The 25,611-nt window shown below is 37.3% G+C and overlaps 1 protein-coding gene across 1 annotated transcript; it reads left to right on the top strand.

Annotated features, from left to right (window-relative positions):
- The first annotated feature begins 456 nt into the window (after positions 1–456).
- LOC141597045 (24-methylenesterol C-methyltransferase 3) lies at positions 457–2,043 on the top strand. Its single transcript, XM_074417364.1, has one exon. It carries the CDS (start codon positions 704–706, stop codon positions 1,781–1,783), a length of 1,080 nt encoding a protein of 359 aa, XP_074273465.1. The 5' UTR covers positions 457–703; the 3' UTR covers positions 1,784–2,043.
- The last annotated feature ends 23,568 nt before the right edge of the window (positions 2,044–25,611 follow it).

Below are 25,611 nucleotides of genomic sequence, written 5' to 3'. Positions count from 1 at the left end.
AAAACCCAAATGAGAGGATAAGGACAAGTTATTTGTGATTCCCTATCCATTCTACTTTTTGTCTTATCTACCCATGTGAAGATACTTGACCCATCACAAGTTTATAACGGATATATCCGTCACAAGTGAGACCTATTGTATAAAACATGGCTAGATTTCATTATGAAACTCAATGTATGAAAACCCATTAAATTTTTTTTTACCAATCCCTTTTTTTTTATATAATTTCTAAATTTAAATTCCAGACAATATATTTTCAGCCCACAAAATATCCATACGACCATATTACACCCAAATCTCCATTTCTCATTTCTCATTTTTGCACCAATCACTCGGTCAATCTACAAGAATTTACCTAACATGAAAATACAATAATTGAAAAACCAAAACCAAAGGCAACGACTTTCCCTAAAAAAATAAATAAAGAAAGAAAGGAAAAAACAGAATAATTGAAGAAAGAATCTCGAGATTTAAATGTAAATCTGAAAGAAAGAAGAGGTAGAGAGCGAAGAACATGAGTTCCACTCTGATTTGGACTATTCCAACGGCAAAACTACACCACACTTAAACCTACCCTCTCTCTCCCTCAGAATATTAAAGACACACCACACAACACAAACCCTTCTCTCTTCCCACTCACTAATTACTCTCCTCCTTCTCTCCTCCAAAAAAAAACACACTAATTATTCCAACACAAAAATACATGGATTCCATATCCATGTTATGCACTGCTGGTCTAGTCCTTGGCGGACTATACTGGTTCGTAATGGTCCTCGGTTCCGCCGAACGTAAGGGTAAACGTGCTATGGATCTTTCCGGCGGATCTATCTCCTCCGAAAAGATCCAAGATAAATACAAACAATACTGGTCTTTCTTTCGCCGCCCGAAAGAGATCGACGGTGTTGAAAAGGTTCCTGACTTCGTCGACACCTTTTACAATCTTGTGACGGATATTTACGAATGGGGTTGGGGTCAGTCATTCCATTTCTCCCCTCACGTCCCTGGGAAATCCCACCGCCAAGCCACGCAGTTACACGAGGAAATGGCTGTTGATCTGATCAATGTCTCCCCTGGGGACAAAATTATTGATGTGGGGTGCGGCGTTGGCGGACCCATGCGCGCTATCGCCGCACATTCACAAGCCAATGTCGTTGGTATAACCATTAATGAGTATCAAGTGAACCGTGCTAAAGCCCACAACAAAAAAGCCGGGTTAGACCACTTGTGTGAGGTTGTATGCGGTAACTTTTTGGAGATGCCGTTTCCGGATAATTCCTTTGACGGAGCGTACTCCATTGAAGCCACCTGCCACGCCCCGAAACTCGAGGACGTGTACGCTGAAATATACCGTGTGCTTAAACCCGGTGCGCTGTTCGTTTCCTACGAATGGGTGACTACCGATAAGTATGACGGAGACAATGCCGAGCACAGGGAGATCATCCAAGGGATAGAGCGAGGAGATGCGCTACCAGGGATGAGGAACTACAAGGATATCCCGGTCGCAGCGAAGAAAGTCGGGTTCGAGGTCGTGAAAGAGAAGGATCTAGCCAAACCGCCATCGCATCCGTGGTGGTCTAGGTTGAAGATGGGGAAATTGTCATACTGGCGTAACCATATCATTGTGACCGTACTTGCTGCAATTGGGGTTGCACCAAAAGGAACTGTTGATGTTCATGAGATGCTGTTTGTTACTGCTGGACATCTTACCCGTGGTGGCGAAACCGGGATCTTTTCTCCTATGCATATGATCCTTTGCAGAAAGCCTATTGATGCTTCTAATTAATTAAACAAAACAAAACAAATCATCTCTTCTTCATTCTTCTCATTTGATGTTGATGAGGTAATTTTTATTTCGATATCTGGAAACAAATCTGCTGTTTTTTGTTTTGTTTCAAGAAGTACTAATTTCCTTTTATTTTTTTTCAATTAGTGGGGATTGTAGTAGTTTATTTGTTTTTTTTTTTAATCTATTATCATAATTAAATTTGGATTTTGTGGTTTTGATTTGGGTTATCTAATTAAATCAAAATTGAATTATGTTTATTGTTGTTGTTGATCCGTACGATTGTGTGCGGGATTTAACATATCCCTAATTTAATTGTGGATTTGATCATTTATTATGTTAGTAGGTGATGCAATTGGATTGTGATGTACTCCGTATGATCTTCTGATAGTACTAAACGTAATTAATTGTGAGTACTTAAAGACCGCCAGAAGTAAAATTTGCTCTGCTTAAATCGTTATCGAAGGGGATGATGATTCATGACGCAAACAACACAATGCCATAAAGATCTGTGTTTAGGTATAGAATAATTAAGGTAAATTTACACTAAACTTCGTATGAGAACTTTTAAGGTAGAGACGTGTAGAGTAATATAATCAATTTAATTGTAGATTATTGCTTTATTAGTTTATTGGTTAGTGACGTAATTGGTAATTGTTGTTTGGTTTCTTTAGGAATCGTAGATGAATTTAGACAATCCAATTTAATTAGGGATCGCAGATGAATTACCACAATCCAATTTCCTGAAACACGATCCAAGTAAATGTTTATGTGTGCTTCATGAGATCATTCAAATGGTCTTGCCATAAAATGGTGCTCTTTTATACAGTATAAAAAAACTGAAAATTTCCATTTATGCCCCACAATAGAAATGTATCATGGATTCATGGGTTGATGTTTATTCAAAATCGACAGATAGAAATCGGATCTACATAATTGAGCTGAGCCAAAGTTGTGTTAAATTGCAAGGTTTCCTTCAATGAATTTTGAAATTTATTGAATTCGAATTCTTGTGTTAGGTCGTGTTGCCCGTATGCTTTGTATGTGTTTTTGGTAATTGTTTCATCACTTTAAAGGGTGGTGTTTTTCTTGACAATGGATCTGATTACACAACATTTGCGTTAAAACATAGTATTTCAATCTGTCTTGCTTACCTACCCACTTGCTCTTTATCTTCACCTCTCTTTGAAGAGATAGATTTTATCCATCTTCAATGAGAATTGTTACATATTTATGGGAAAGTAGCTGTTGAAAACTTGAAATTAGATGTCACAATTTTGTTACATGTATGGCTGTTGTAGTCAAACAAATGAAATTTTTGGTAGCGTGGGTTTTGCCTACTTTTTCGTTGGAAGCGTGCATTTTGCCTACTTTTTAGTACTTCTTTTTCTCTAAACAAATTATTCCGTTACTCGAAATTCTTTTAGCTTTTGGTTAAATTAAAATTGATTGATTCAACATGGCAGCCAGCTGTAGCAAAAACCATGGTGCCTTTACAATCCTCCGCGATCTATATCTTGTGTCATGCTCGTATCCTTTACTTTTTTTCGCCTTAAAAAAATAGCTTGCTTGGGATGGGAGTAATTATTAAGGGAATAATGAGAGCTAAAATATAAAGAAATGGGAGGAGATTAGTGCTTTGTGGTGGTTGTGGAGGGTGGAAAGAGGAGGTGAGGGAGGAAATATTACCTCTATATGGAGGTAATAATTACTTGGAGGGGGAGGTGGGTAACAATTACTCCCCTAATGGGAGGACTATTACACTATATTTCCCCATTTCTATCCATTTCTATCTCCAATCCCATCCATTTCCTCCTCTATTACTCCTTTAATAATTATTACTCTCATCCCAAGTAAGCCCTAAAAGTAAATGAAAACCATATAAGCCATTTTCACATTAAAAAATATTACTTGTCACGTCTCTTTTATGCATATCACAAAATATGTAATTGCAGCGGAACACAGTCCCTACCAAAAAGCATTTTAGGGCTTGAATTAAGGTGTCGTTTGGTTGTCATGGCGGAATTAATCTCCTGTTAATTTCAAAAACACGTGAATTGGGTAATTCATGTGAATTACTAAAAAGACGTTTGGTTGACATGTAGGAATTGAATGGACACAGGAATTTCAAACTACCTAGGGGAGCTAGGTAATCAAACTCCTCCAATGGAGGAGTTTGCAATTCCTAGGAAAAAGTAAATCATGGGATTTTGGGTAACCAAACATCTTCATTTTTTCCAATTCATGGGATTTTCGAATTTCCCCCACATTTTTAGTGGCAACCAAACGATGCCTTAATATCAGGATGTGTCTCGATTTCGGTTGGGTTCAAGTTCGGCCAAATAGAGTTATTACCGGTTACCGTTGTAGCAGCGGGTAGGGTCGAATTGGTGTCAGTTCACCCTACTTCACGGTTTGAGTCAAGATTTTCGGGTCGAATTTGATACTACCTATGGATCATGATAATAATTTCACAAATTCTCATTAAAGACAGACAATATCCATCTCACACTGAAGACAGATAGTGCGCTTCTCATAATTTAGCGAGACGTGATTCCTGTCGTGGGAAGACAGATTGTGCAGAAGACAGACATTGTGAGCTCAGTGGTGCGCATTTCACAAATCAATCGTAACTGGTGACATAACATGATTAAATAAGTACGAGTATTTGGTCCCAAGGGGTGACATGGACACGTGACAGTGTTCATTAATCATACTACCAGACACTCAGACAGGACAAAGTGGTTAGTAGGGATGATCAAAGCTGCCGAACTCGATCCAAATTCCCAACCTGTGTTACGCCTAACGATTTAGTACATCATAACTTCTTTTCTTGTGCGTTGTGCCAATCTATCCCTCTTCTTGAAATTTAAGTTGGTCTTTTTAAAATGTGCCCAATAAGTACATGATAAGAGTTATCTAAATTTAAAGTAATGGTCCTAATTAATTTATTTTCTCTCCTAGAATACCTCCTCACCCAATCATATGGGGAGAAAAATAAGGAAGGGGTGATTGTAATTAAGACAATTTAGGGAATTTGAAAAAAGTTTAATGAAACAATTAGGATTAATCTATGCCTAAACCATTTCTTATCATGTGCCTATTGGACACATTTTAGAAAAACTCATTTAAGTTATACGACAATTCAAGGTTTGTTGAGAGATAATCTACAAAAAGGATAACGAAAGTTGCAAATGGTCGGAAATAATACTAAAATAATAACTCACTAATGAAAATAATTACTCGTACTTGTTATTAAAATAGGAGTTAAATAAACACAGACACTTATGTGGATGGTTTTACACAAGTATATTGGTAGTCGGACAAGACGGAGGTAATCACTTTTACACATTAGGTTTAGATCCATTTTTACAACTTGTAAAACTATTTTACACAATACTAACCTGTAAATAAAAGAGTTCATTGTTATGAATTATTATGAATAATAAAACACAAATTCTTATTTCAGACGAAAGGTATCCGTCTTAAGTATAAGACGGGTCGAATATGTACCATTTTATTTGTAAATGGGATGGGTTATGTGTAATACTACGGTTTTATGAGTCTCTGTGTACTCTATCTAGTAGGCATTACTCTGTCGAGCAAGGGTGTGTTGCGTTTTAAAAATAGTTTCTGACCTGTTGGGTACTCGATCGAGTAACCTTGATACTCGATCGAGTAAGGGGGCACTCGATCGAGTACCTCAGCTACTCGATCGAGTAGCCGGTTTACGGGGGATGATTTCTCGGGTTTTGTTAATAATGCAATTAAGTATATATTACTTCCGTCACTATTCTTTAAACACTTTTACAACCTAATTACTTTCAAAAGAGAAATCAAACTACGTTCTTCGCATCAATCGCATTACTGACAAATCCCGGAGTTTGGAAGGTCGGATTTCACCTTTCTTTATACTGTTGTGATCCTTGCGTCGAGGGTAAGATCTACGTACCGTTTTTATAGTATTTCATTAAGTTTCGTTAAACCCTAATTTTGGGATTGAGGGTTTTCTATGTTTATGTTGATGGGGTAGTGATTGTATGATTATATGTTAGGAGGAGGATTCGTAGAAGAGGAATTTTGATACAGCTGTTGAGACCGTCTGATAGTGTTGCTGTTCCAGGTAGGGTTTCCCTAGTCAGTATTATTTACATGATGTGTGGTGATTGTGCTGTAGTTAGTGATTGTTGATTGATTCAGACGGTTGTTGCTGTTGTATTGTGATTGTTTGTCTCTGGTTCTCGAGATGCGTTCTCGGCTGAGTGGAGTCACTTGCGGGAGTGGCTTCACGCCCTAGTTTAGCCCTCCGTGGAACCCGCCACGGGAGGGGATGTGCACATTAATGGGACAGGGTTATCGCTCGGTATGATGAACGGGGATTTGGTGGGTGCGGTGCGGTCCCCCATCGGCGGGCTCCCAAAGGATGATCGGTGACGAGATTGATTGGAGTGGGTGTGATTGTGTGTGTGATTGTTTTGAGCCGCTTGTTTATGTGTTGTTGGATTATATAAATTGTGTGATTAGTATCGACCGTTTAATGTTTTAAAATCGTGGGTAATCCATTCGGGGGTGGTGAGCAGTTATTGAGCAGGTATGATTGATGCGCATGGTATAGCTGGGATGAGTCATCACGTTGCAGTTAGAAGTCTTCCGTTGTGTCAGACGATGTCTAGTAGCTTCGATAGTTTTATCAGTAGACAGTTTGAGTACTTTGTATTTCCTTTTGACAGTTTTGGTTTTGATCATGTAATCACTTAAATTTATTTAATAAAGTACGTTTCGTTATTCTCTTATGATTATCATTGCCTCGGGTAGCCGAGATGGTAGCACTTTCATGCCTTAGGTGGTCCTGGTAAGGCACTTGGAGTATGGGGGTGTTACAAAATGGTATCAGAGCGACGATCCTGAAACCTGTAACCAATGAATCTAATGAATATAGGGAGTCAAATTAAAATGAACCCGGGTAGGAGTTGTAGGAGCTAATGCAAAGGCTTGGGAGACGTCCTAAAGTCGCGAACTCGCCCTACAATTTTGAACCGGTCACCATGGGATATGAGTCGGGATCGCTATGTGTTTATTTTGTGAATTGTGTACCAATATAGTGATGTGTGACATGAATAAGTGTGATTTTGTATGTTGTTGGTTGAAAGCATGTTGGATGATAGTTGGTTTACCATGTTGATTGGAGTTATTAGAAAAGTGTATGAGAATGATGAGTAATGTGGTGGAAAAAGGAGGTAGTTCATATGTGATAACATGTGATGAATAATGATGTTGCAGGATGGATGATCAACAATGCGACTATATTAGTAACATGTGATTAGGGGATGTGATATGATTATACATAATTTTGATTGCGTAATTTTATATAATGACTTCATATACATGCCTACTATTGTTCATATGTATATGTTATATGAGGAATGTGGTTTAAATGGATGAAGTGATTGGAAAAGATGGAGTGTCAATTGCATGAGAATATGAATTTTGTGATTATGAATATGTTTAGGTGACGAAGTGTATTTGTAATATTGTTGCATTAGTAACATGGAAATAGGATTTGTAATACATGAGTATGTTTTGTTTACGAAAAGTGATAGAATAAAAGTATGTGGGTAAGTCATGATTGGCAAGTTAAATAAATTATTTGTATGATGAATGTTGTTGCTTTGCCTTCGAAAATAGTAACATGTGATTGGGGCTGCTGGTTTTATGAGTATTGGGTTGTTTTTATTTACCTTGTTGTCGTTTAAGTTGTTTGGAAGTAAAATCAAGTAGATGTGTTTTTTGATTATAAAGAGGTTGTCTTTAAACTGTTATAACTTGAGATGCATAAATGATTTTAATGTGATTCCAATTGGAGGTGATAGCTTGTTCTTTTACGATTCTAACGATAGGTCACACGCCCAAAACAACCAAGAAATGAGTGAGTTACGACTGTTTTACGAAAACTGGACAATGCTGAGAATTGCGTAGGGTACTCGATCGAGTAGCCTTGGTACTCGATCGAGTAGGCGGCACTCGATTGAGTACGTTAGTTACTCGATCGAGTAGCCCTGGTGATTTGTTTTACATGCTTCTGACCTTCACCTACTCGATCGAGTAAGTCCCTTACTCGATCGAGTGGCCTGTACTCGATCTAGTGACCCCTATTTTGGGTCATATGCTTACTTTTGACTTCGTTGCATGTTATGTTTAATTCAAAGGAGTTATTTTGCTTCTTTATGCATTGTTTTATATGTTTGTTAATCCTGATGCGTAAGTTACCCAATCATATGATGTAAGGAGTGGCACCTGTGGTGAGTATGAGTTCGGTGGGAGGACATGAATTTTATGTGGTTGTGATAGATAGTGGAAAAAGAAAAGAAAGATCGTCATGCTTAACTGAGACATAGAGCATGTTTTCTGAGATGAGATGAGTGATATGGTTGTGTGTTGAGTAACGTAAAAGCAAGTGAATATGGGCAAGGGATGATGTGAGTCTAAGGAACGTGAGAATAAAAGATTGAAAGTAAGGATGTGGATAGTGGCAACTTGAGATGTGTAAAGAATTATGGAGGGAGATGGTTAGGAGTCGTGTGGGTTAAGAATATACATAGTGAAAGTTCGTTTTAAAGGGGGTTGAGAATAGTGGTATATAGTGAACTTTGTGGAGACATGTCGCGAGGTGGATTTGTACACAATGAGTGAGTTTGGGAGATTTGGTTTATTAAGAGATGAAACTATTGTGGGATTTCCTTGGGCAATTAACGATATGAAATGAATTCTGATTTCTAGAGAGGTACAAAGGAGATATAATTGTTTAAACAGTGAACGTTGATTTTATGGATAGATTAGTGGCAAGTGTGAGTGATAGCATAATAAGAGAAGATCCATGGTAAGAAAGAGTGAGGTGATATCGATATAAAATAATGGGATTTGGGTTTTAGAGCGATGAGAAGGTAATTGGAGCACTAAAGAGTTAGGTAGAAGTAATAAGAAGTTGAGCTATTAAATGGTATTGTTGAGTATAAAGAGAAAAGAAGGATAAAAGTAAGCTGAGAAAAATATTCACCGGAGTTATGTGACATAAAAGTAAGGAATCGTCGAGATGTATGATACTGTCAAGAGTAAGTAAGTTAATGGTTATACAGAAGCTTCAGGACAACATGATTAATCATGAGTTTCGAGGAATTAAGGGAGTATGAAGTTGGTGGAGTAATTGCACGATACGAGATTTTTCGTGGAGAGATAGATGATGATACAATTAAGGATGATATTGGGAAGAAAGTTGAGGTAATTTTGTTGATGGATTCGATGTTCGTTATTTGGGATGTTAACCAAAGATAGGAAAGAAAACGTGATGTTTAGAGATGAGTGTAAGAGGTTTGATGTCCGGACAGTGGTAGTGTTATGGTTTGTGACTAGTGGTTAAGGGTGATGGTATATTAGAAAGGTAGCAATTCTAAAGAGGTTGATTTTGTAGGGACCAGATTGATAAGTATGGTTATGAAAGAGTATAAGATGTGGTTATTTGAGGCGGTTGTTAGTAGTTGAGTATTAATGGTGTGGTTACATTCGGCAGAGGGTGATGGATATGTGAATGGGAGAATATGTTATGAGGTGTATACGAGTTAAGCTCGGGTGAGAGGTAACTTTTATCAGGTGGTAACTTACGTGATCAGGATCGACTGGTTGGATGTGATTACGGGTCTGTGATATATATAAATGTTTGTGTGAGGTTTTGACCTCACAAGACGTGGTATGGTGTGATTATCATAAGGTTGTTATTTGAATGTTCTGTAATGCATGTTGGGTACGCTAATCTAATTGAATGATATTCAAAAAGGTAATAATTTGATTGATCTGGCATGTATAGTTAAAATGGTATGTGTATTGATGATACATGTTTATTCCGTGAAATGATAAGGGGATGATATTCATGAGGTTATTATCTGTTTAATTCATAAAATATGTTGCGTTGTGATTTAGTAAAGTGGATTTGAGTAAGTTTTTCTTGTCTGAGAAGTTATTCTGAGTCAGTGTTTATGGGAATTGTATGCAGTTGTGATGTCTATCGATGTGGTTGTTGTGCCTCGGGTGGTGATCCGGGCACGGTACATAGTGTTGTGATGCGGGTATTTTCGCATTGCGGTGTGGCTGTTGATGGCGGTGTTGCGATGCCGTCACCGGTTGTGGTGGAGTAGGCGGGATGATTATGATACGAGTTCTCAAAAGTACATATCAGTTATACATAGTTGTTGTTTTGTTTGTTGTTGTTTCCTGTGAGTTTCAGTTTGGACAGATAGACTGTTGTTTTGTTTGTTGATGTTTCTTACTAGTTAAGTTTTGGAATGTGGGTAGAGTATGATATGAAAGAGAGTTGTATATGTTTTCGTTGTTGTCATGGTATAGTGACATTCTGTTGATGAGACACGGTTGTGAGAGGTTGTTACAGTAGTTTTGATCTTGTTCTAGATAAGGCTTTAGTGGACATGGTAATGGCAAGTGATTCGTAGAACATGTGTGGTAATGATCTGAAAGATGCAGGTGGTTCATAATCCTTTGTTGAGACAGTGAGTGTAGGGTGTTGGGGGAATTAGTGTCATGTTAAGTTATGTATGAGTTTTGCGGTAATCAAGGAAAGAACTTGAGGATCTAGTGTGAGTATACGTAACGAGTGTGGATCGTGAGTTATGCTTTTGGGAGATAGGTGCTTTACATAGAGAGGTATGTTGTTTTGCAGTAATAATGGAGAGTTAGTATGGTGATTTTGCTACGAGTTTTATGGTATAGGTTAGGTGTTGTGCCGAATGAGTTGAGATATGAGAAATGTTTAAGTAAGAGAGCCTTGGATATATGCATGGCGAGTGTTTAGATTATAGGTGGCTATTTTTGACATGCGGTGGTGATGAGGATAATGAGAAGATATAGCTAGGATTTAGTATTAGTGAGTTACGAGGACGTAACATTTATCTTAACAGGAGTAGGATGCGATAAAAGAGATTTTGATGGTTGTATATATGGTAGTATATTTGGAAGTAGAGTGTTGGTGTAGCATAAAAGACGGATATTTGTTTTGATTTTATTAAAGGTCATGACAGTTGGATGATGATGTTATGAGTGTGAGTAAACTTCGAGGACGAAGTTCCTTTTAAGGGTGGTAGAATGTAACATTCCGTTTGATGTTTATGAGTACCTTGATATTGGATTTTCTAGTGGATGATATGTTACGGAGCTAGCAGCGCTTGTGGACGGTAGTTGGTTATGTATGGAGTTGGTGTCGTGAGAGATATATATGTGGTAGATACGATATCGTGAGTCATGTTGTGGAAGTAAACATAGTTGGTGGAGTGGGTGTTAAGAGTTCATGTTTTATGTTTGGTCGAGTTCTTGAGTTCTTAGCTATGTTGTTGTGTCTTAGTCGAGTTAGTATGGTTGTTTTTATGTATGGGTTGAACTTCAGGGACGAAGTTCTTTTTAAGGAGGGAAGACTGTAATACTACGGTTTTATGAGTCTCTGGGTACTCTATCGAGTAGGCCTTACTCTGTCGAGTAAGGGTGTGTTGCGTTTTAAAAATAGTTTCTGACCTGTTGGGTACTCGATCGAGTAACCTTGACACTCGATCGAGTAAGGGGGCACTCGATCGAGTACCTCAGCTACTCGATCGAGTAGCCGGTTTACGGGGGATGATTTCTCGGGTTTTGTTAATAATGCGATTAAGTATATATTACTTCCGTCACTATTCTTTAAACACTTTTACAACCTAATTACTTTCAAAAGAGAAATCAAACTACGTTCTTTGCATCAATTGCATGACTGACAAATCCCGGAGTTTGGAAGGTCGGATTTCACCTTTCTTTATACCGTTGTGATCCTTGCGTCGAGGGTAAGATCTACGTACCGTTTTTATAGTATTTCATTAAGTTTCGTTAAACCTTAATTTTGGGATTGGGGGTTTTCTATGTTTATGTTGATGGGGGTAGTGATTGTATGATTATATGTTAGGAGGAGGATTCGTAGAAGAGGAATTTTGATACAGCTGTTGAGACCGTCTGATGGTGTTGCTGTTCTAGATAGGGTTTCCCTACTCAGTATTATTTACATGATGTGTGGTGATTGTGCTGTAATTAGTGATTGTTGATTGATTCAGACGGTTGTTGCTGTTGTATTGTGATTGTGATTGTTTGTCTCTGGTTCTCGAGATGCGTTCTCGGCTGAGTGGAGTCACTTGCGAGAGTGGCTTCACGCCCTAGTTTCGCCCTCCGTGGAACCCGCCACGGGAGAGGATGTGCACATTAATGAGACAGGGTTATCGCTCGGTATGATGAGCGGGGATTTGGTGGGTACGGCCGCGCGGTCCCCCATCGGCGAGGTCCAGGTGGACGATCGGTGACGGAGATTGATTGGAGTGGGTGTGATTGTGTGTGTGACCGTTTGAGCTGCTTGTTTACTGTGTTGTTGGATTATATAAATTGTGTGATTAGTACTAACCCCGTTTAATGTTTTAAAAACTGTGGTGATCCATTCGGGGGTGGTGAGCAGTTATTGAGCAGGTATGATTGATGCGCATGGGATAGCTGGGATGAGTCATCACGTTGCAGTTAGAAGTCTTCCGCTGTGTCAGACGATGTCTAGTAGCTTCGATAGTTTTATCAGTAGACAGTTTGAGTACTTTGTATTTCCTTTTGACAGTTTTGGTTTTGACCATGTAATCACTTAAACTTATTTAATAAAGTACGTTTCGTTATTGTCTTATGATTATCATTGTCTCGGGTAGCCGAGATGGTAGCACTTCCATGCCTTAGGTGGTCCTGGTAAGGCACTTGGAGTATGGGGGTGTTACATTATGTACAATGTAACATGTGGGGGATGATGTGGCATTTAGTATATAATACTGTATGTAGCGTGAAGGTACAACCTAGTCATTATTTAATAATGTAATTTATTTTTAACTAAGAAACCAATGCATCAGTCATCACCTAAACTTTTTCTACTGCTCTTTCTATTATTTATCATATTTTATTATTCTCACAATTCTTGGATGACCGTGAAATAATTTACAAGATGTTAGCTTCATTGTATTATATGTTACCAATTTAACAACTGTATATTTTGTAGAAACATATAAACATATAGTTGCGTAATACTGACATATTACACATTATAAAATGTTAAGTAAATTATCCAATATGTCACTAGTTTAGGTTATTAATATGTTACCTATCAAATAACTTACATTCAGTAACTAATGTAAACAAACATATGCATAATGGGAACATATTACACATTAGTACATATTCATATACTTGTTTGATATGTTGAGTTATTTATGCAATATGTTCCCATCTGTTACATGCAAACAAATTATAAAAAACCCTAAACAATTAGCCTTAAACTGGTCAGATATTAGTTTTTGAAACTTGGTTAACAAATTTATAATATGTGACCATTTAAATAATAGCAGTAACCATTTCAGTTCACTATTATGATACTAGGTCAATAGATTACACGTAATAAAATATGGTTACAAAAAGTTAGTAAATGGTAACATTTACTAAAATATCGTGATAAATACACCAGTAAAATTTAATGGACAAAAGAAACTGAAAAGGAACTATAAAATGTGAATTTTTTTTTTGGTGTTTAGGAATAGAGGAATGAAAAAAATAAATAAAGAGGATAAGGAATTAAAGATGGTGCTTCTATGTTGAAAATGAAATAAATAGTTGATGAAATTAATAAGTCACATTTATTTAATATTTTAATACTAAATGTCCACTCATTGTACTATATAGTCACATCCTCTTTTACCCTACATCTTTTTTTTTGCAGCCTACAAATAGATGGGGCACGATCAACTTTACCCATATCATACAATATGATATATACTTGACCCGTCTTACACTTAAGACGGATACCATCCGTCTTAAGGAAGACTTATTGATAATAAAAAGGCTAACAAAAAATGCCACCACATTTTACTAACATAGTTTCTTTATCCACAAAATCTCACTTTAGACGGATACTATCCGTCTAAAGTTGTAGACGGGTTAAATATGTGACCAATCCTCCCTACTACTAAGAGAATAAAAACTCTTAGTAGTTTTCCCGCCTAAAAAAATAACCTCTCAAAACTATATATGGAAACAATATTACATTTATATTTACCTATTTTACAAGAAACAATTATTATCCCTAATTTATTAGTATACAATCATGTCCATAAATGTTATCCTTCACCAGTTACACTCTAAAATTACCCAAATATTCTTTTTATAGTATTATCCTTCATCAGTTAGACTCTAAATATGGTTTTCTAAATGACGTAACAAATTTTTATGTATTTTCTTTATTAAAAAAAAAAATATTAGTTAATTATTTGTAAATTGTCTTTTTAAATGAGTAGTATATTGTTTTTACCTATTTCCGTTATAAGGTAATACGCATTTTAATTAGATCTTACATTGCTTAATTTTATTTTATGTCATATTATATAACGATATAACATTATAGTGTTATTTTTAACAGTAAAGTAAAAAACAGTTTCAGACAAAAATAACTCAACTTAAAGTGTCTTTTGATGGTAATAAACTTTCATTTTCTACCTCTTACTAAGATTATACAGTATTTAGTACTCCTTACATTATAACATTAAACTCCAAGTATTGTTAATTTATACAATTAATTTAATAAGAAAATTTCTTTATAAAACAAATCTAAAAAATACCGTGCTGTAGCACGGGAACATCTAAAAAATACCGTGCTGTAGCACGGGAACTATACTAGTTACATAATAAGACAAACAATAAGTGGAATGATGAGGTTGTCTTATTATGAAAGTAATACATATTTAATCCGTCTATATCTTTAATCGGATATACCCGTCTACAATGAGACTAATTGGTCATTATCAACTTTAGACTATAAACAGTAATTTTACGTGTTGTGTGACAATAATGAACTTAAGGTAGTTTAACAAGGAGTGGATAAAGCTGAATAGATGACACAGAGGAAAGCATTACGAAGTTGAACACGGATCCAGTTTTCTTCTACCATGTGCGCTGCTCTAACCACCACATCTCTTCCATATCCACCAAACTACTCCTCTCCCGTCTCTATCCCTCTCTATTCACCAACGTCACTTTCTATCATAAGTCATAAGTTATAATAAAATAATCCCGTATTACATTCTCTATTCTATTCTGGTCATTTATTTCCCTTTAGTTTTGACAAGGTCCAAGAAAATGGGTTGTCAATTATTGCATAACAAGTAGACCAAATTGAATGTGGAGACCCATTAAAGACATTCCAAAATAAAAGATAAACAATTCACCGTGACAATCAAAATAAAATAGATAAACAAATGAACCGAACGGAAAAAGTAGTATTACAAGTTAATATCACAATTATTTATAATAATCTTATTTAAAAACATTATCACATAGGTGACTCTCTCTCTCTCTAAAACTCTTCCCCTTCTCTCTACCTTTCCTCTCCCATTAAGTAATCCTTGATTTACTACCACCGCCCCCTCTCTGACCTTCCCTCCTCCCCTCGGGTGCTGCTGGAGATGTGGCATGTCCTAAGGCTACTCTCCGGCAGCTTCTATCGCTCGACCATGAATTTTTTTCGCCTCATAACTCTGATTTGACTCACCTATTCTACAACATCGTCTTTCTATCCATTTGTCCTCAGACGACTTTGATTTGTTTGGATTTGTTGTTCTAGTGGCTGCAATCGGCGCTCTTCACCAATCTCTTGGCCGCCACTTTAATTGGTATGCCGGTTTATCCTCTCTCCTTTCTATATGTCGGTCACTGGGATTGCTTTATTCCTTTTTTTTCGCTTCAGTCAAATCTCCCCTCTATCTGATTTATTTTGGAGAGATTTAATAACTTTTTACCATGTTTTCTTTCCATCTTCGTAAGCTCATCTCTAATTTCAGATAATTAATCGTCCTAATTCCTTTTTGTTCATTTCTGGTTTTTTACAACTGTTATAATGCTTCATTCCCTCTACCGGATTTGGTCTTTTTACTAAGTTTGACTTCTACAACATGTCGTATGTCAATTGCTTGTTTTTGGCAATTTGGACCTTTTTCTTCAAAAGTTCATGCTGTACCATGAGTTGTTAGGACCTTGTCTTCAGGTGGCGTCTTTCTTGGTCGCGTGTTTGGCGGAGGTGGTTGTTTGAGTTGGTGTTGTGTGGGTGGGTTGTAGTAGATTTCCACTCTCTTGTTGTCCAGCTTCTTAGGCTCCGTTTGACACGACACTTCAGGTAGCTTATTTGACCAAAGTAGCTTATTTGACCAAAATTTCAGCTACCTGATTTTTTTGCAAGTGTTTGGCAAGTAACTTATTTGGTCAAATAAGGTACTTGAAATGAAATGCTACCTGAGGTAGCATTTGAGAAATCAGGTACCTGGAATGACCTATTTTCCATTTTGTACCCCTTTATTCTATAATATTAAATAATTTTCATATCATTTTACGTCATTTTACCAAAATCAGATACCTTTTCAGCTAGTTTGCCAAACACATTTTTATATAATCAGTTGCCTTATCAGCTTCTAATTTTCAGCTACCTTATCAGTACCTTTTTAGGTTTCAGTTAACTTTTCAGTTTTAAATACCTTTTCGTGTTTAATTTCCTTTTCAGGTTGTTTTGCCAAACAGAGCCTTAGTCTTTTCCAATCATGTCTTCAGTTTCTGGTGTTGATTTCCTTGAGTACTTCACTTTTGTTTTTGGTAGTGAAAAGTTGGTAGGTGTTGATGCTGATTTGCAAAGTATTCTTACATAGTTAGATGGTTCTCCTTTTTCAAAAGTTCATGCTCTTATCCTTCAAAAAAATAAAAATTCATGCTCTTAAAGAATTTGGAAACAGCCTCTTTCGAGGACATCAGTTTGCTTTGGCGGGTGATTGCTATGATCAGGCCTGCCGAAAGTTGGGTGTGGCCCTTAAGGATAATTTTGATCTCGATTTAAATTCAATCATATCCTTAGCTGTTCTTTGTGTCTGAATTTAGCTGCTTGTTCCAACAAAATTCAAGCTTTTGACGGAGCACTAATCTTCTGTTCTAAGGTTTTAACCTTTTTTCCAAATAATGCTAAGGTCCTTCTCCGTAAAGTTGTGGCTCTTAGACATTTGAATAGGCTTTCGAAGGCAAGTGTTACTTTGAAGGAAGCACAAGTGGTAAAACCTCATAACAAAGACATTATTCGAGAACTGGAAAAAGTTGTGCAGGCTCTGAAATTAATCACAATGGCAAGCGAGTTGTAGTAGACACGCTGGATGACACTGAGGTTCAAGTAGGGAAAAAGTGTGTTTTTTCTCCCCCAAGCTCCTGAAATCAGATTGGTAATGAATATGGATTGTGCTCCGGTTCACTCCCCTGTTGTACCTATGGATTCCATGGATTCCGAGAGTAGCAGTGTACCCGGCGAGACCTTGAATGATGAAGCTGACTGCCTTTCGTCCTCCTCAACTAACTCAAAGTCTTCTCATTTCAATTTCACCGATAAGAAACGACCTCATAATACACTTAATCTTTCATCTCAAGATTATGAGAAATTATTACATGGCAAAAATTTGGGCTTCTATCACCCAAGGTCCATGTCTTTCATGAGGGTTCGTACCCTCACCTCAAAAACTATCCAGACGGGAACTCCCTATGAAGAAATTTCAGGGACAACAGAAGTTCCCACTTCCTCTCCTACACCGGAGAGCTTTATTCAAGAGGAGATTAAGTTGGTGCAAGAGGAGGTTGTCTTCCAGGTTGATAAGAAGCCTCGTCTCACTTCAGCTTCTTTCTCTGTTAGCAAGGTCTCTTTAGTCCAGTTTAACTTCACCGCAGTTAGGGAAGATAGGGAGCATTCGCATAGTTCGAGAGGAAGTTGTCCTTCCCAGGGAAAAGCTAGAATGGGTCGACCCACTATTTGTTCGAAGAAACGCTCTTCCGTTCCCGTTCGCGTTTCACTTTCTCGTTCCATGTACACTCGTTCTATCACTATGGTTACGGGGACAAAGAGAAAGGAGGTTCCCTCTTTTGTGTTTGATGCTCCTTTATCAAGTACTAATTTCATCCAAGATCATTTAAACATATAATTGTTGCATTCATAGAAAACCAAAGGAGGTTCTTAACTTAAACATAAACATGGAGTAGTTTCAGGGCCGTCCCGGTCGTTTTGGAGGCCCTGTGCGAAATTTTATAGAGGGGCCCCGGTACCATTTTTATTAAAAGAATAATTGAAAAAACATATGTTAACTATTTTGATTAATTTTTATATGGCTAGTTTATTTCTCTTCTAGAAGCACTATAGTACATAAATATATTTCTTTTCCATTCTTCAACAACAATTAATTAGCATGGTGGTTAGTTGGATGATAAAGAGACATGCCACCCGAGTTCGATTTCCCGTGGCCTTATTTTTCTGAAAATTGAGCAACACATTGTTTAAAAATTTAACAAAATTAAACTTGAAGTGGGAATCGAATACAAGATCATTGGCAATATATACCATTAATCTTGTCAAGCTTAATACTATGCTAAAAATACGCGCTAAATTAATTATTAACTAACACGGATATTTCTTACGATTGGGGCCCCTTCAAGTCAGGGGCCCTGGACCGCACCGCTTGCACGGCCCCAGGGCCGACCCTGAGTAGTTTGATATGACGATATCTACAATAGACTATTTACATAACATTTTGGCGGCATTTGGTTTGCGTCATGATAGTACAAGTTTAAAATGGTCTAAATTATGCATTCCTTGTCCTTTTCGAATCTTGGTTTTTTCAATATGAGTGATTGAGTGGGTGTAATTATATCAACCAATATTGATATCAGGTATGACTTTATGAGTCTTTGATTTGGGTTTATTTAACGCTTTATGGTCATTTGTTTACCTTTATTTTTTGATACAAAGACCAGATCAATAAGAGATGGATGATCTAGAGGATTGCTATCTACCTTCTCCCATTTACCTTCTCTTCCACCTTCTCTCTTTGCCCTCTCACAATCGATTAAGTTGATATATATGGGGTGAGGTCGGATGACAAGTGGATGAGAGTAAATAGTATATATTTTAACCGGTTATTAAAAGAGAAGATAGAAAAGAAGGTAAGTAGCAATTCTCGATGATCTAATGGTAGTTACTACTAGTTAATGTATGACAAGTGTATAATAGTCCACTGAAGGATCAAATTACTCTTTCGAGGTGGTTTGAAAGCCGGTGGCTTCAACTTACCTCACTCATTCGAAAGGATGAGATAGGTTGGTTCTACCTTATAGGATCAACTCAGTTTTCTTACCTTATCAAAAAAAAAAAAATGAAAAACCTCCCCAATATAAAAGAGTACTAGTTTTCTTGCCCGTGGGTTGCACGGATATTAAAATAATGTGTGATAAATTTCATAATAAAATGGAATATAGACATATAGTACATCGTTCATGTCTAAATTTTTATGTATGCCGCATGACCAACAAATAATTCACATTAACATAATATTGACATAAGAATAAAAGAGTGTTTGATTAATAAAATACTTTTTTTTTTAGAAAAATAAAACCAATATGAAGTTTATATATAATACTTGGACGGAGAGTTTTTAGAATTTGTTCAGTAATTGTAATACTCGGATAATTTGGGACCCACAAAGGACCTAGGGACACGTGAGAGAACCCACATGTACTCGGAAGTAAAGGATGACCCCTCCTACGAGACCAAGTAAGACCTAAACTAGACCTAGTAGACTTTCAGTTGACCGAGTAGAACTCTAGGTGGACCAAGTGAGCTGGCACTCGGCCGAGTAAGGGTATACTCGACCGAGTGAGTGCACCTCGGTCGAGTGAACCGGTCACTCGGTCGAGTGGTGCTCAGCCCGAGAAAGGATATTTCGGGATTTCTTCCTATCCCAACCTTATCCCCTTCATTCTTCTTCTTCTCCTTTCTTACTCTAAAACACTATCCCCTCTCTCTAAAATGCTCTCAATGCCTTTCCCTTGGCCTTCAAGCTTGGATTAATGGTGGAACACCTCTCCTATTTCCCGATCTACCTTTGTAAGTAGAAATCTCATCTTTTCCTCTTTGTCATATGAGTAATTTCGAGTTAGGGTTTACTAAGAAAGGTTAATTAGTATTTGGTTATGTAAAATGAATAATTAGTGACTAATAATAAAGAATTTTATATTGTAATATAGTATAGAGTGAATTGTGATAGTTATTACATGATTTATATAGGATGAAACGGTTTTATGAGATGGATACTTGGTGATTTCGATTAAGTTGTGGATTATGCTAAAAGGTAGGTTAATCCTACTCGATTTCAATAATGTGATGTTGTTTATGTTGATGTTGTAGTTAATCTTACATAATTAGGGCATTTGCATTATAACATGTTTAGTGGTAATCACATCATTAAGAGGATGATTATGATATGTTGAGTGTGGTTCATATATTGGTTGTTATCATATAAGTTGTTGTTGTTGTTGTTGTTGTTGTTGTTGTTGTTGTTGTTGTCGTTGTTGTTGTTGTTGTTGTTGTTGTTGTTGTTGTTGTTGTTGTTGTTGTTGTTGTTGTTGTTGTTTTGGAGACGTAAGACGGTTGGAGACTGTCTTGCGCTTAAGTCGCCTCTTGGAGCTTCCCACTCCAAGAGGGATGTGCACATTAATGGCTTGAGTTACGGAGGGACTCGTGTGGTTGAGACAAAACGTCTGGCAGGGGATCCGATTGGCTTCCGGACCCGGTACGCCAGGGCGTATCCCGGTACCTGTTTGTGGTTATCAGTATGTCTGGGCGTGTTCCGGTACCAGTGTGGTTGTCGGTATATCTAGGCGTGTCCCGGTACCGTAGTGGTAGTCACTTGATATTATGTCATTCATACTAGTAGTCATGTTGCATGTTCACACACTTGAGTCGTGTCACATTTTATCTGTTTATTGAAACTGACGTTTGTTGTATCTGTGTAATTGTCACTTATCTCTTTTGGGGTGGCCTGTAATACTACGGATTTTATTAAGTTGCATACTCGACCGAGTAGAGCCTACTCGGCCGAGTAGTGTTAATTGTAGGGTCTGTTTTGATTCTGCCGATGAATACTCGGCCGAGTATGGGAATACTCGACCGAGTAGAGGATACTCGGCTGAGTATAGCTTTACTCGACCGAGTATTCGGTCTGGCGAGTGTTGTTTAGCGGTTTGATGCGGGAGTGTTTAGGGTTATTTTATAATTACCGTCAGTTTCTAAAACATCATTTTAACCCTAATCATTTTTACGATTACCTTAATTACTCTCTAATCACTCCCTAATCATCCTCTAATCTCGTGTGTGTGCAATCGTTGCGACCTTTACGTGAAATCTCGCATTCTCTCACATTGGTAAGTTCATTCCCTATGTCATTTATGTTTTATTGGGGCTACTGTATGTTTGGAATTAGGGAATAAAAGGGGGATGGTTCTTTATGTAATTGTGTGATGTGATTATTGTATAGGAGAAGACTTCATAGAGGAGCCTTTCTGATTGTCTGATCTACATTCTACTGTTGATTGCTAAGGTAGGGTTTCCTACTCAGTTTTCTTTATTAATTGTTATGGCATGATTGTTTCGTGATTATTGTTAACTCACGATCATCGGAGTATGGGCGTTGTTGTGACGGTGTTGGTGTGGAGAGGTTGTGACAACTGTGATGTTGTGGTGTGTGTGATTGTGGTGGAGTCACTTGCGGAGTGGCTTCACACCCTAGTTCGCCCTCCGTGGAACCCGCCACGGGAGGGGATGTGCACATTAAGGGACATGGATTTGTTTAGTCGCTCGTTAATGAGTGGACTTGGTGGGATCGGCCGCGTCACCCATGGCGGCGTGGATTACCCGTTGCGATGGGTAATGCGCGGGCTACACACTTCGGTGTGTAGTCGGTTCTTGTGTGAGATCGGGAGACCGGGAGTGTGGATGATCACCGGTTATTCTTGTCTTTGTTTGCCTTACATTGATTGAGTATTACTGACCCCGTGTTGTTGTTTGTAAAACCTGCGGTGATCCATTCGGGGATGGTGAGCAGACTTGACAGGTATTGCTATTGGTGAGCTTGGGACAGTCATGGGGGAATTGTCATCACCAGTCGTAGCATCACTGTTCGAGTCGTAGTTATGAATTTCAGTTGTTAGACATTTATTTATATTTCGTTGGATCAGTTTGGTATTTGGTTTTGATGTAAACATTATTTTATTGGTACTTTAATAAATGTGCTCAGTTCAGACGCTTTTGATATTTACTAACCTCGGATAACCGAGATGGTAACACACTTTCATGGTAGGGTGGTCCTGGTAAGGCACCTTGGTATGAGGGGGTGTTACAAAGTGGTATCAGAGCCGAAGATTCCGCCACCTAAACAAATGAACCTAATGAACTTAGGGAGTCTAAATAAAATGAACCCGGGGAGAGTTGTTTGGAGCTACCACAAAGACTCGGGAGACGTCCCGGAGTCACAATTTGGCCCTTATTAACTCGAGCCGGTCACATGGGAAAGAGTGTTTAGTGTTGTATCTTGTATGTGCATGCATATGACGATTTATGTTGATAATAAGTGATGGTTGGAAGTTTACATGTGGAATTCGTAAGTTTGGTGATTTGAAAAAGTAGTAGAAAGAATGAGTATGTGAATTTTGGTGTATTGGATCCACCTGTGAATGAATGGTATGGCTATGTGTTTATAACGTGGCGTTTTAATTCCTGTTGTTATGTGCTTGATGAGGGAATAGAAAGCATGATAGGGGACTTTATACTGTTTTAACCCGTCTTTGGCATGGCTCGGCTGATAAGGCTAAAGTCGTATCACCTTAATCAAAGTAAACCTAAACTACTACTAACAAAATAGCTAGCGGTAAGTCAGGGTCGAATCCACAGGGAGGCGGTGATTATCTAGTTTATTTATATTTAAATCTGTCTTAAAGTAACCAATTGTGGGGGTTTGTTTTGTTTGTATGCTAACCAACTAATTGCAAGTAATTTAAAGGGCAAATAACAATAATATTAAAGGTCTACGATTTCCGGTTCACTAGGTCAATTATATGGGGTCTATCAATCAATTGCTAGATCTGTCAAGCTGTCTAAGGTCATAAGATCGGTCGACTCTATTATGCCCTTTAGATCGATTCTAACATGCGGTCGCTATAATTAGATACAATCTATTTGATTATCCCAGCCTATATTAATTCTAACCCGGTCGGTGAAAGGATTAATTCGCTACACTAATTAACAACCCAGGCCTAAGTTAATTAACTAGAATAAGAACAATAATCAAACGACAACTTATATGATTTCCCTAGCAATTAATCAATTTTCCCCTTTTAATTAACCTAGATCCCCTTCATCCTAGATGAGGAAATTAGCTACGCATAATAGAAAGAATAACAATAATAGTAATGGAAAACATGATGAACAATAATAAAGATAAACAAGTAATTGAAATAATAATTGAAGAAAGATTAGAACAATACCGTAATTAAAGGCAATAGATCCGAACAATAATTAAACTAAACTAAGTATTTTAGAGAGTTTTCTAAGGTAGCTATACTAAACCTATGTAAAATAAGGCATAATATAACCTAGAGTACGAGTTTTGGTATTTATAGTAGTCATAACCGACTTAAGGAAATTTGCGGAATATTGCGGAAACTAGTGGTTCCTCGATCGAGCCAAGGTTGACTCGATCGAGGCACCAATTCCAAGATGCCCCAACTCTCGACATTGCAAAGTTTATTGATTAGGTTGGTTCCTCGATCGAGTCGAGAGTGACTCGATCGAGCATGAAGTTCCTCGATCGAGCCAAGGTTGACTCGATCGAGGCACCAATTTCCTGCTTCGCGCACTGAACTTCAAACGGACGCCATTTATTCGTTACTTGTCAGAAACAAGCGATTTTTGCGGCGTTGGAAAGCTAAGAGGATAGGCTTTCACCTTCAATTGGAATCACTTGAAAATATGCTGTAGAACTCGATATATGGCTCTTCAAAATAGGCACTTGTAATAAGAAGCTCTTTTCTTCGTGTTTTCTTCTTAACTTCTCTTCCTTCATTCTTATGGATTCTCGTGCCATGCTTCGTGTATCTCTTCATGATCACTCCGCGATGTCCATTTCATTCCTTTGCTCCTCAAATACATCATTCCTGCATTAAACATCAAAAGGCGGAAGTATCAACATTCTAACATAAAAGGCATGTAATGATATAAACTAGCACGAAAACCGTATCAAAAGTAATTAAGGGGAGGCATAAATATGTATATAATTATGACTCATCAAACTCCCCTAAACCATCTCTTTGCTTGTCCTCAAGCAAAGCAACACACAATACAAAAGGCATTCATACAAATGGCGAATAAACGACTCAGAGCTAATGTTTAATGCACATACAAATGCCAAGCTATGCATATTTGTAACAAAGTAATGACTAAAGTGTACCAATAAAACAAATTCAAAGGTACGGGAAATAGAAAACGTAGCTCAAGTCTCAAGTCACCATACTAGATACAAATGCCAAATACCTTTCGATCTTGCAAGACAAATTAGTCGGATTCTCGCGGATTCACTCATGCACTCATAAGTATATAGGGTGAGTTATATGTGAAGATAGAAAGAAGTAGAAACACTCACTCAACTTATGAAACATGCATGCAATCTAATGTGATAGGGATTTCCCCAACTAATATGCAATCACATATGTAGACAAAAGTACATGTATCAAGGACAAAAAGGGTGGCAAATGGGTTAAAGGGATATAAATGGTTTGTGCCTAAGCACGTTATGGATATGTGGAGCTAAGACGGTAGTCGCAGCGCTAACCAAAATAAAAACCAAATCTTTGATAATAAATGAACCCAACTTAGAGAAATGATCTCAACTTTACAACATATGAGAGCTAATAAATTACTCTGCAACTATGCATTAGACTCTAACAACCATCTTTTTGATCCTTGACAAAACCAAATGAAGCAATCTCTTTTCTTTTCTTTCCTCTTTTTCTATTTTTCGATTTTTTCTTTCTTTTTTTTTTTTTTTTTTTTTTTTTTTTTTTTTTTTTTTCGCTTCATATTTTTCTTTTCCAACACAAGGATACAAAACAATCGCTAAAAGTATTTTGCTATACCCACAGGACAACAATAAGTCTCAACCCAACCATAATAGCAAAATAAACATGATAAACAAGCAACTGCGACTGTCCCGAAAAGGTAGGTAAATTCTTGGATTGTAGCTCATAGGATGTAATTAATATTGGCTACAAGGGTTCAAACGGGCTAACAAAAGGTAATGTAAGGCTTATTTGAACGATAAGAATCACCTATCCACATGTACTTAGTCAAATGAAAGCAATAAAAGTATCAAGAAATCAATGTCACACCTATGCAATTTGATATTACACATTCCACAAGGAGAAACCACACTCAAGCCTAATTGACAAATGAGACCAGTTTATTGATGTTCCTGGCCTAGGAAGCTCTATAGACCTCAGAATTTAAGTAGTTTACCAACATAATATTGTCAAATCTAATTAGCATAAGGCATGTCAAATACGGTTAAGACTTGAATTATGAGCTTTGTTTTCATGGCTAACGAGCCAAAACAATGTACATGAACAACTATTTGGGATTCAAATGCAAAAACAATGCAATTTAACATCATAGTTATTAAAATTCACCAAGACTCGACCTAAAACAAAGGAAAAACCTGTTTTTGTATTTTATAAAAATTTTAATTTTTATGGATTTTTTATATAAATGCACACAACATAAATAAAAAGCACACAACATAATAAAAGACCCTCCCCCAAACCTAAATGTCACAGTGTCCTCA

Source organism: Silene latifolia, chromosome 8 (assembly GCF_048544455.1).
Source record: "Silene latifolia isolate original U9 population chromosome 8, ASM4854445v1, whole genome shotgun sequence".
NCBI classification, from domain to species: Eukaryota; Viridiplantae; Streptophyta; class Magnoliopsida; order Caryophyllales; family Caryophyllaceae; genus Silene; species Silene latifolia.
Note: the sequence above shows the minus strand (reverse complement) of the source record. Positions and strands in the feature narration are given on the sequence as shown.

Bases quoted from the DNA above. Each gene is read 5' to 3' on its own strand.
- LOC141597045 (XM_074417364.1), top strand. From the start codon at position 704: ATGGATTCCATATCCATGTTATGCACTGCTGGTCTAGTCCTTGGCGGA.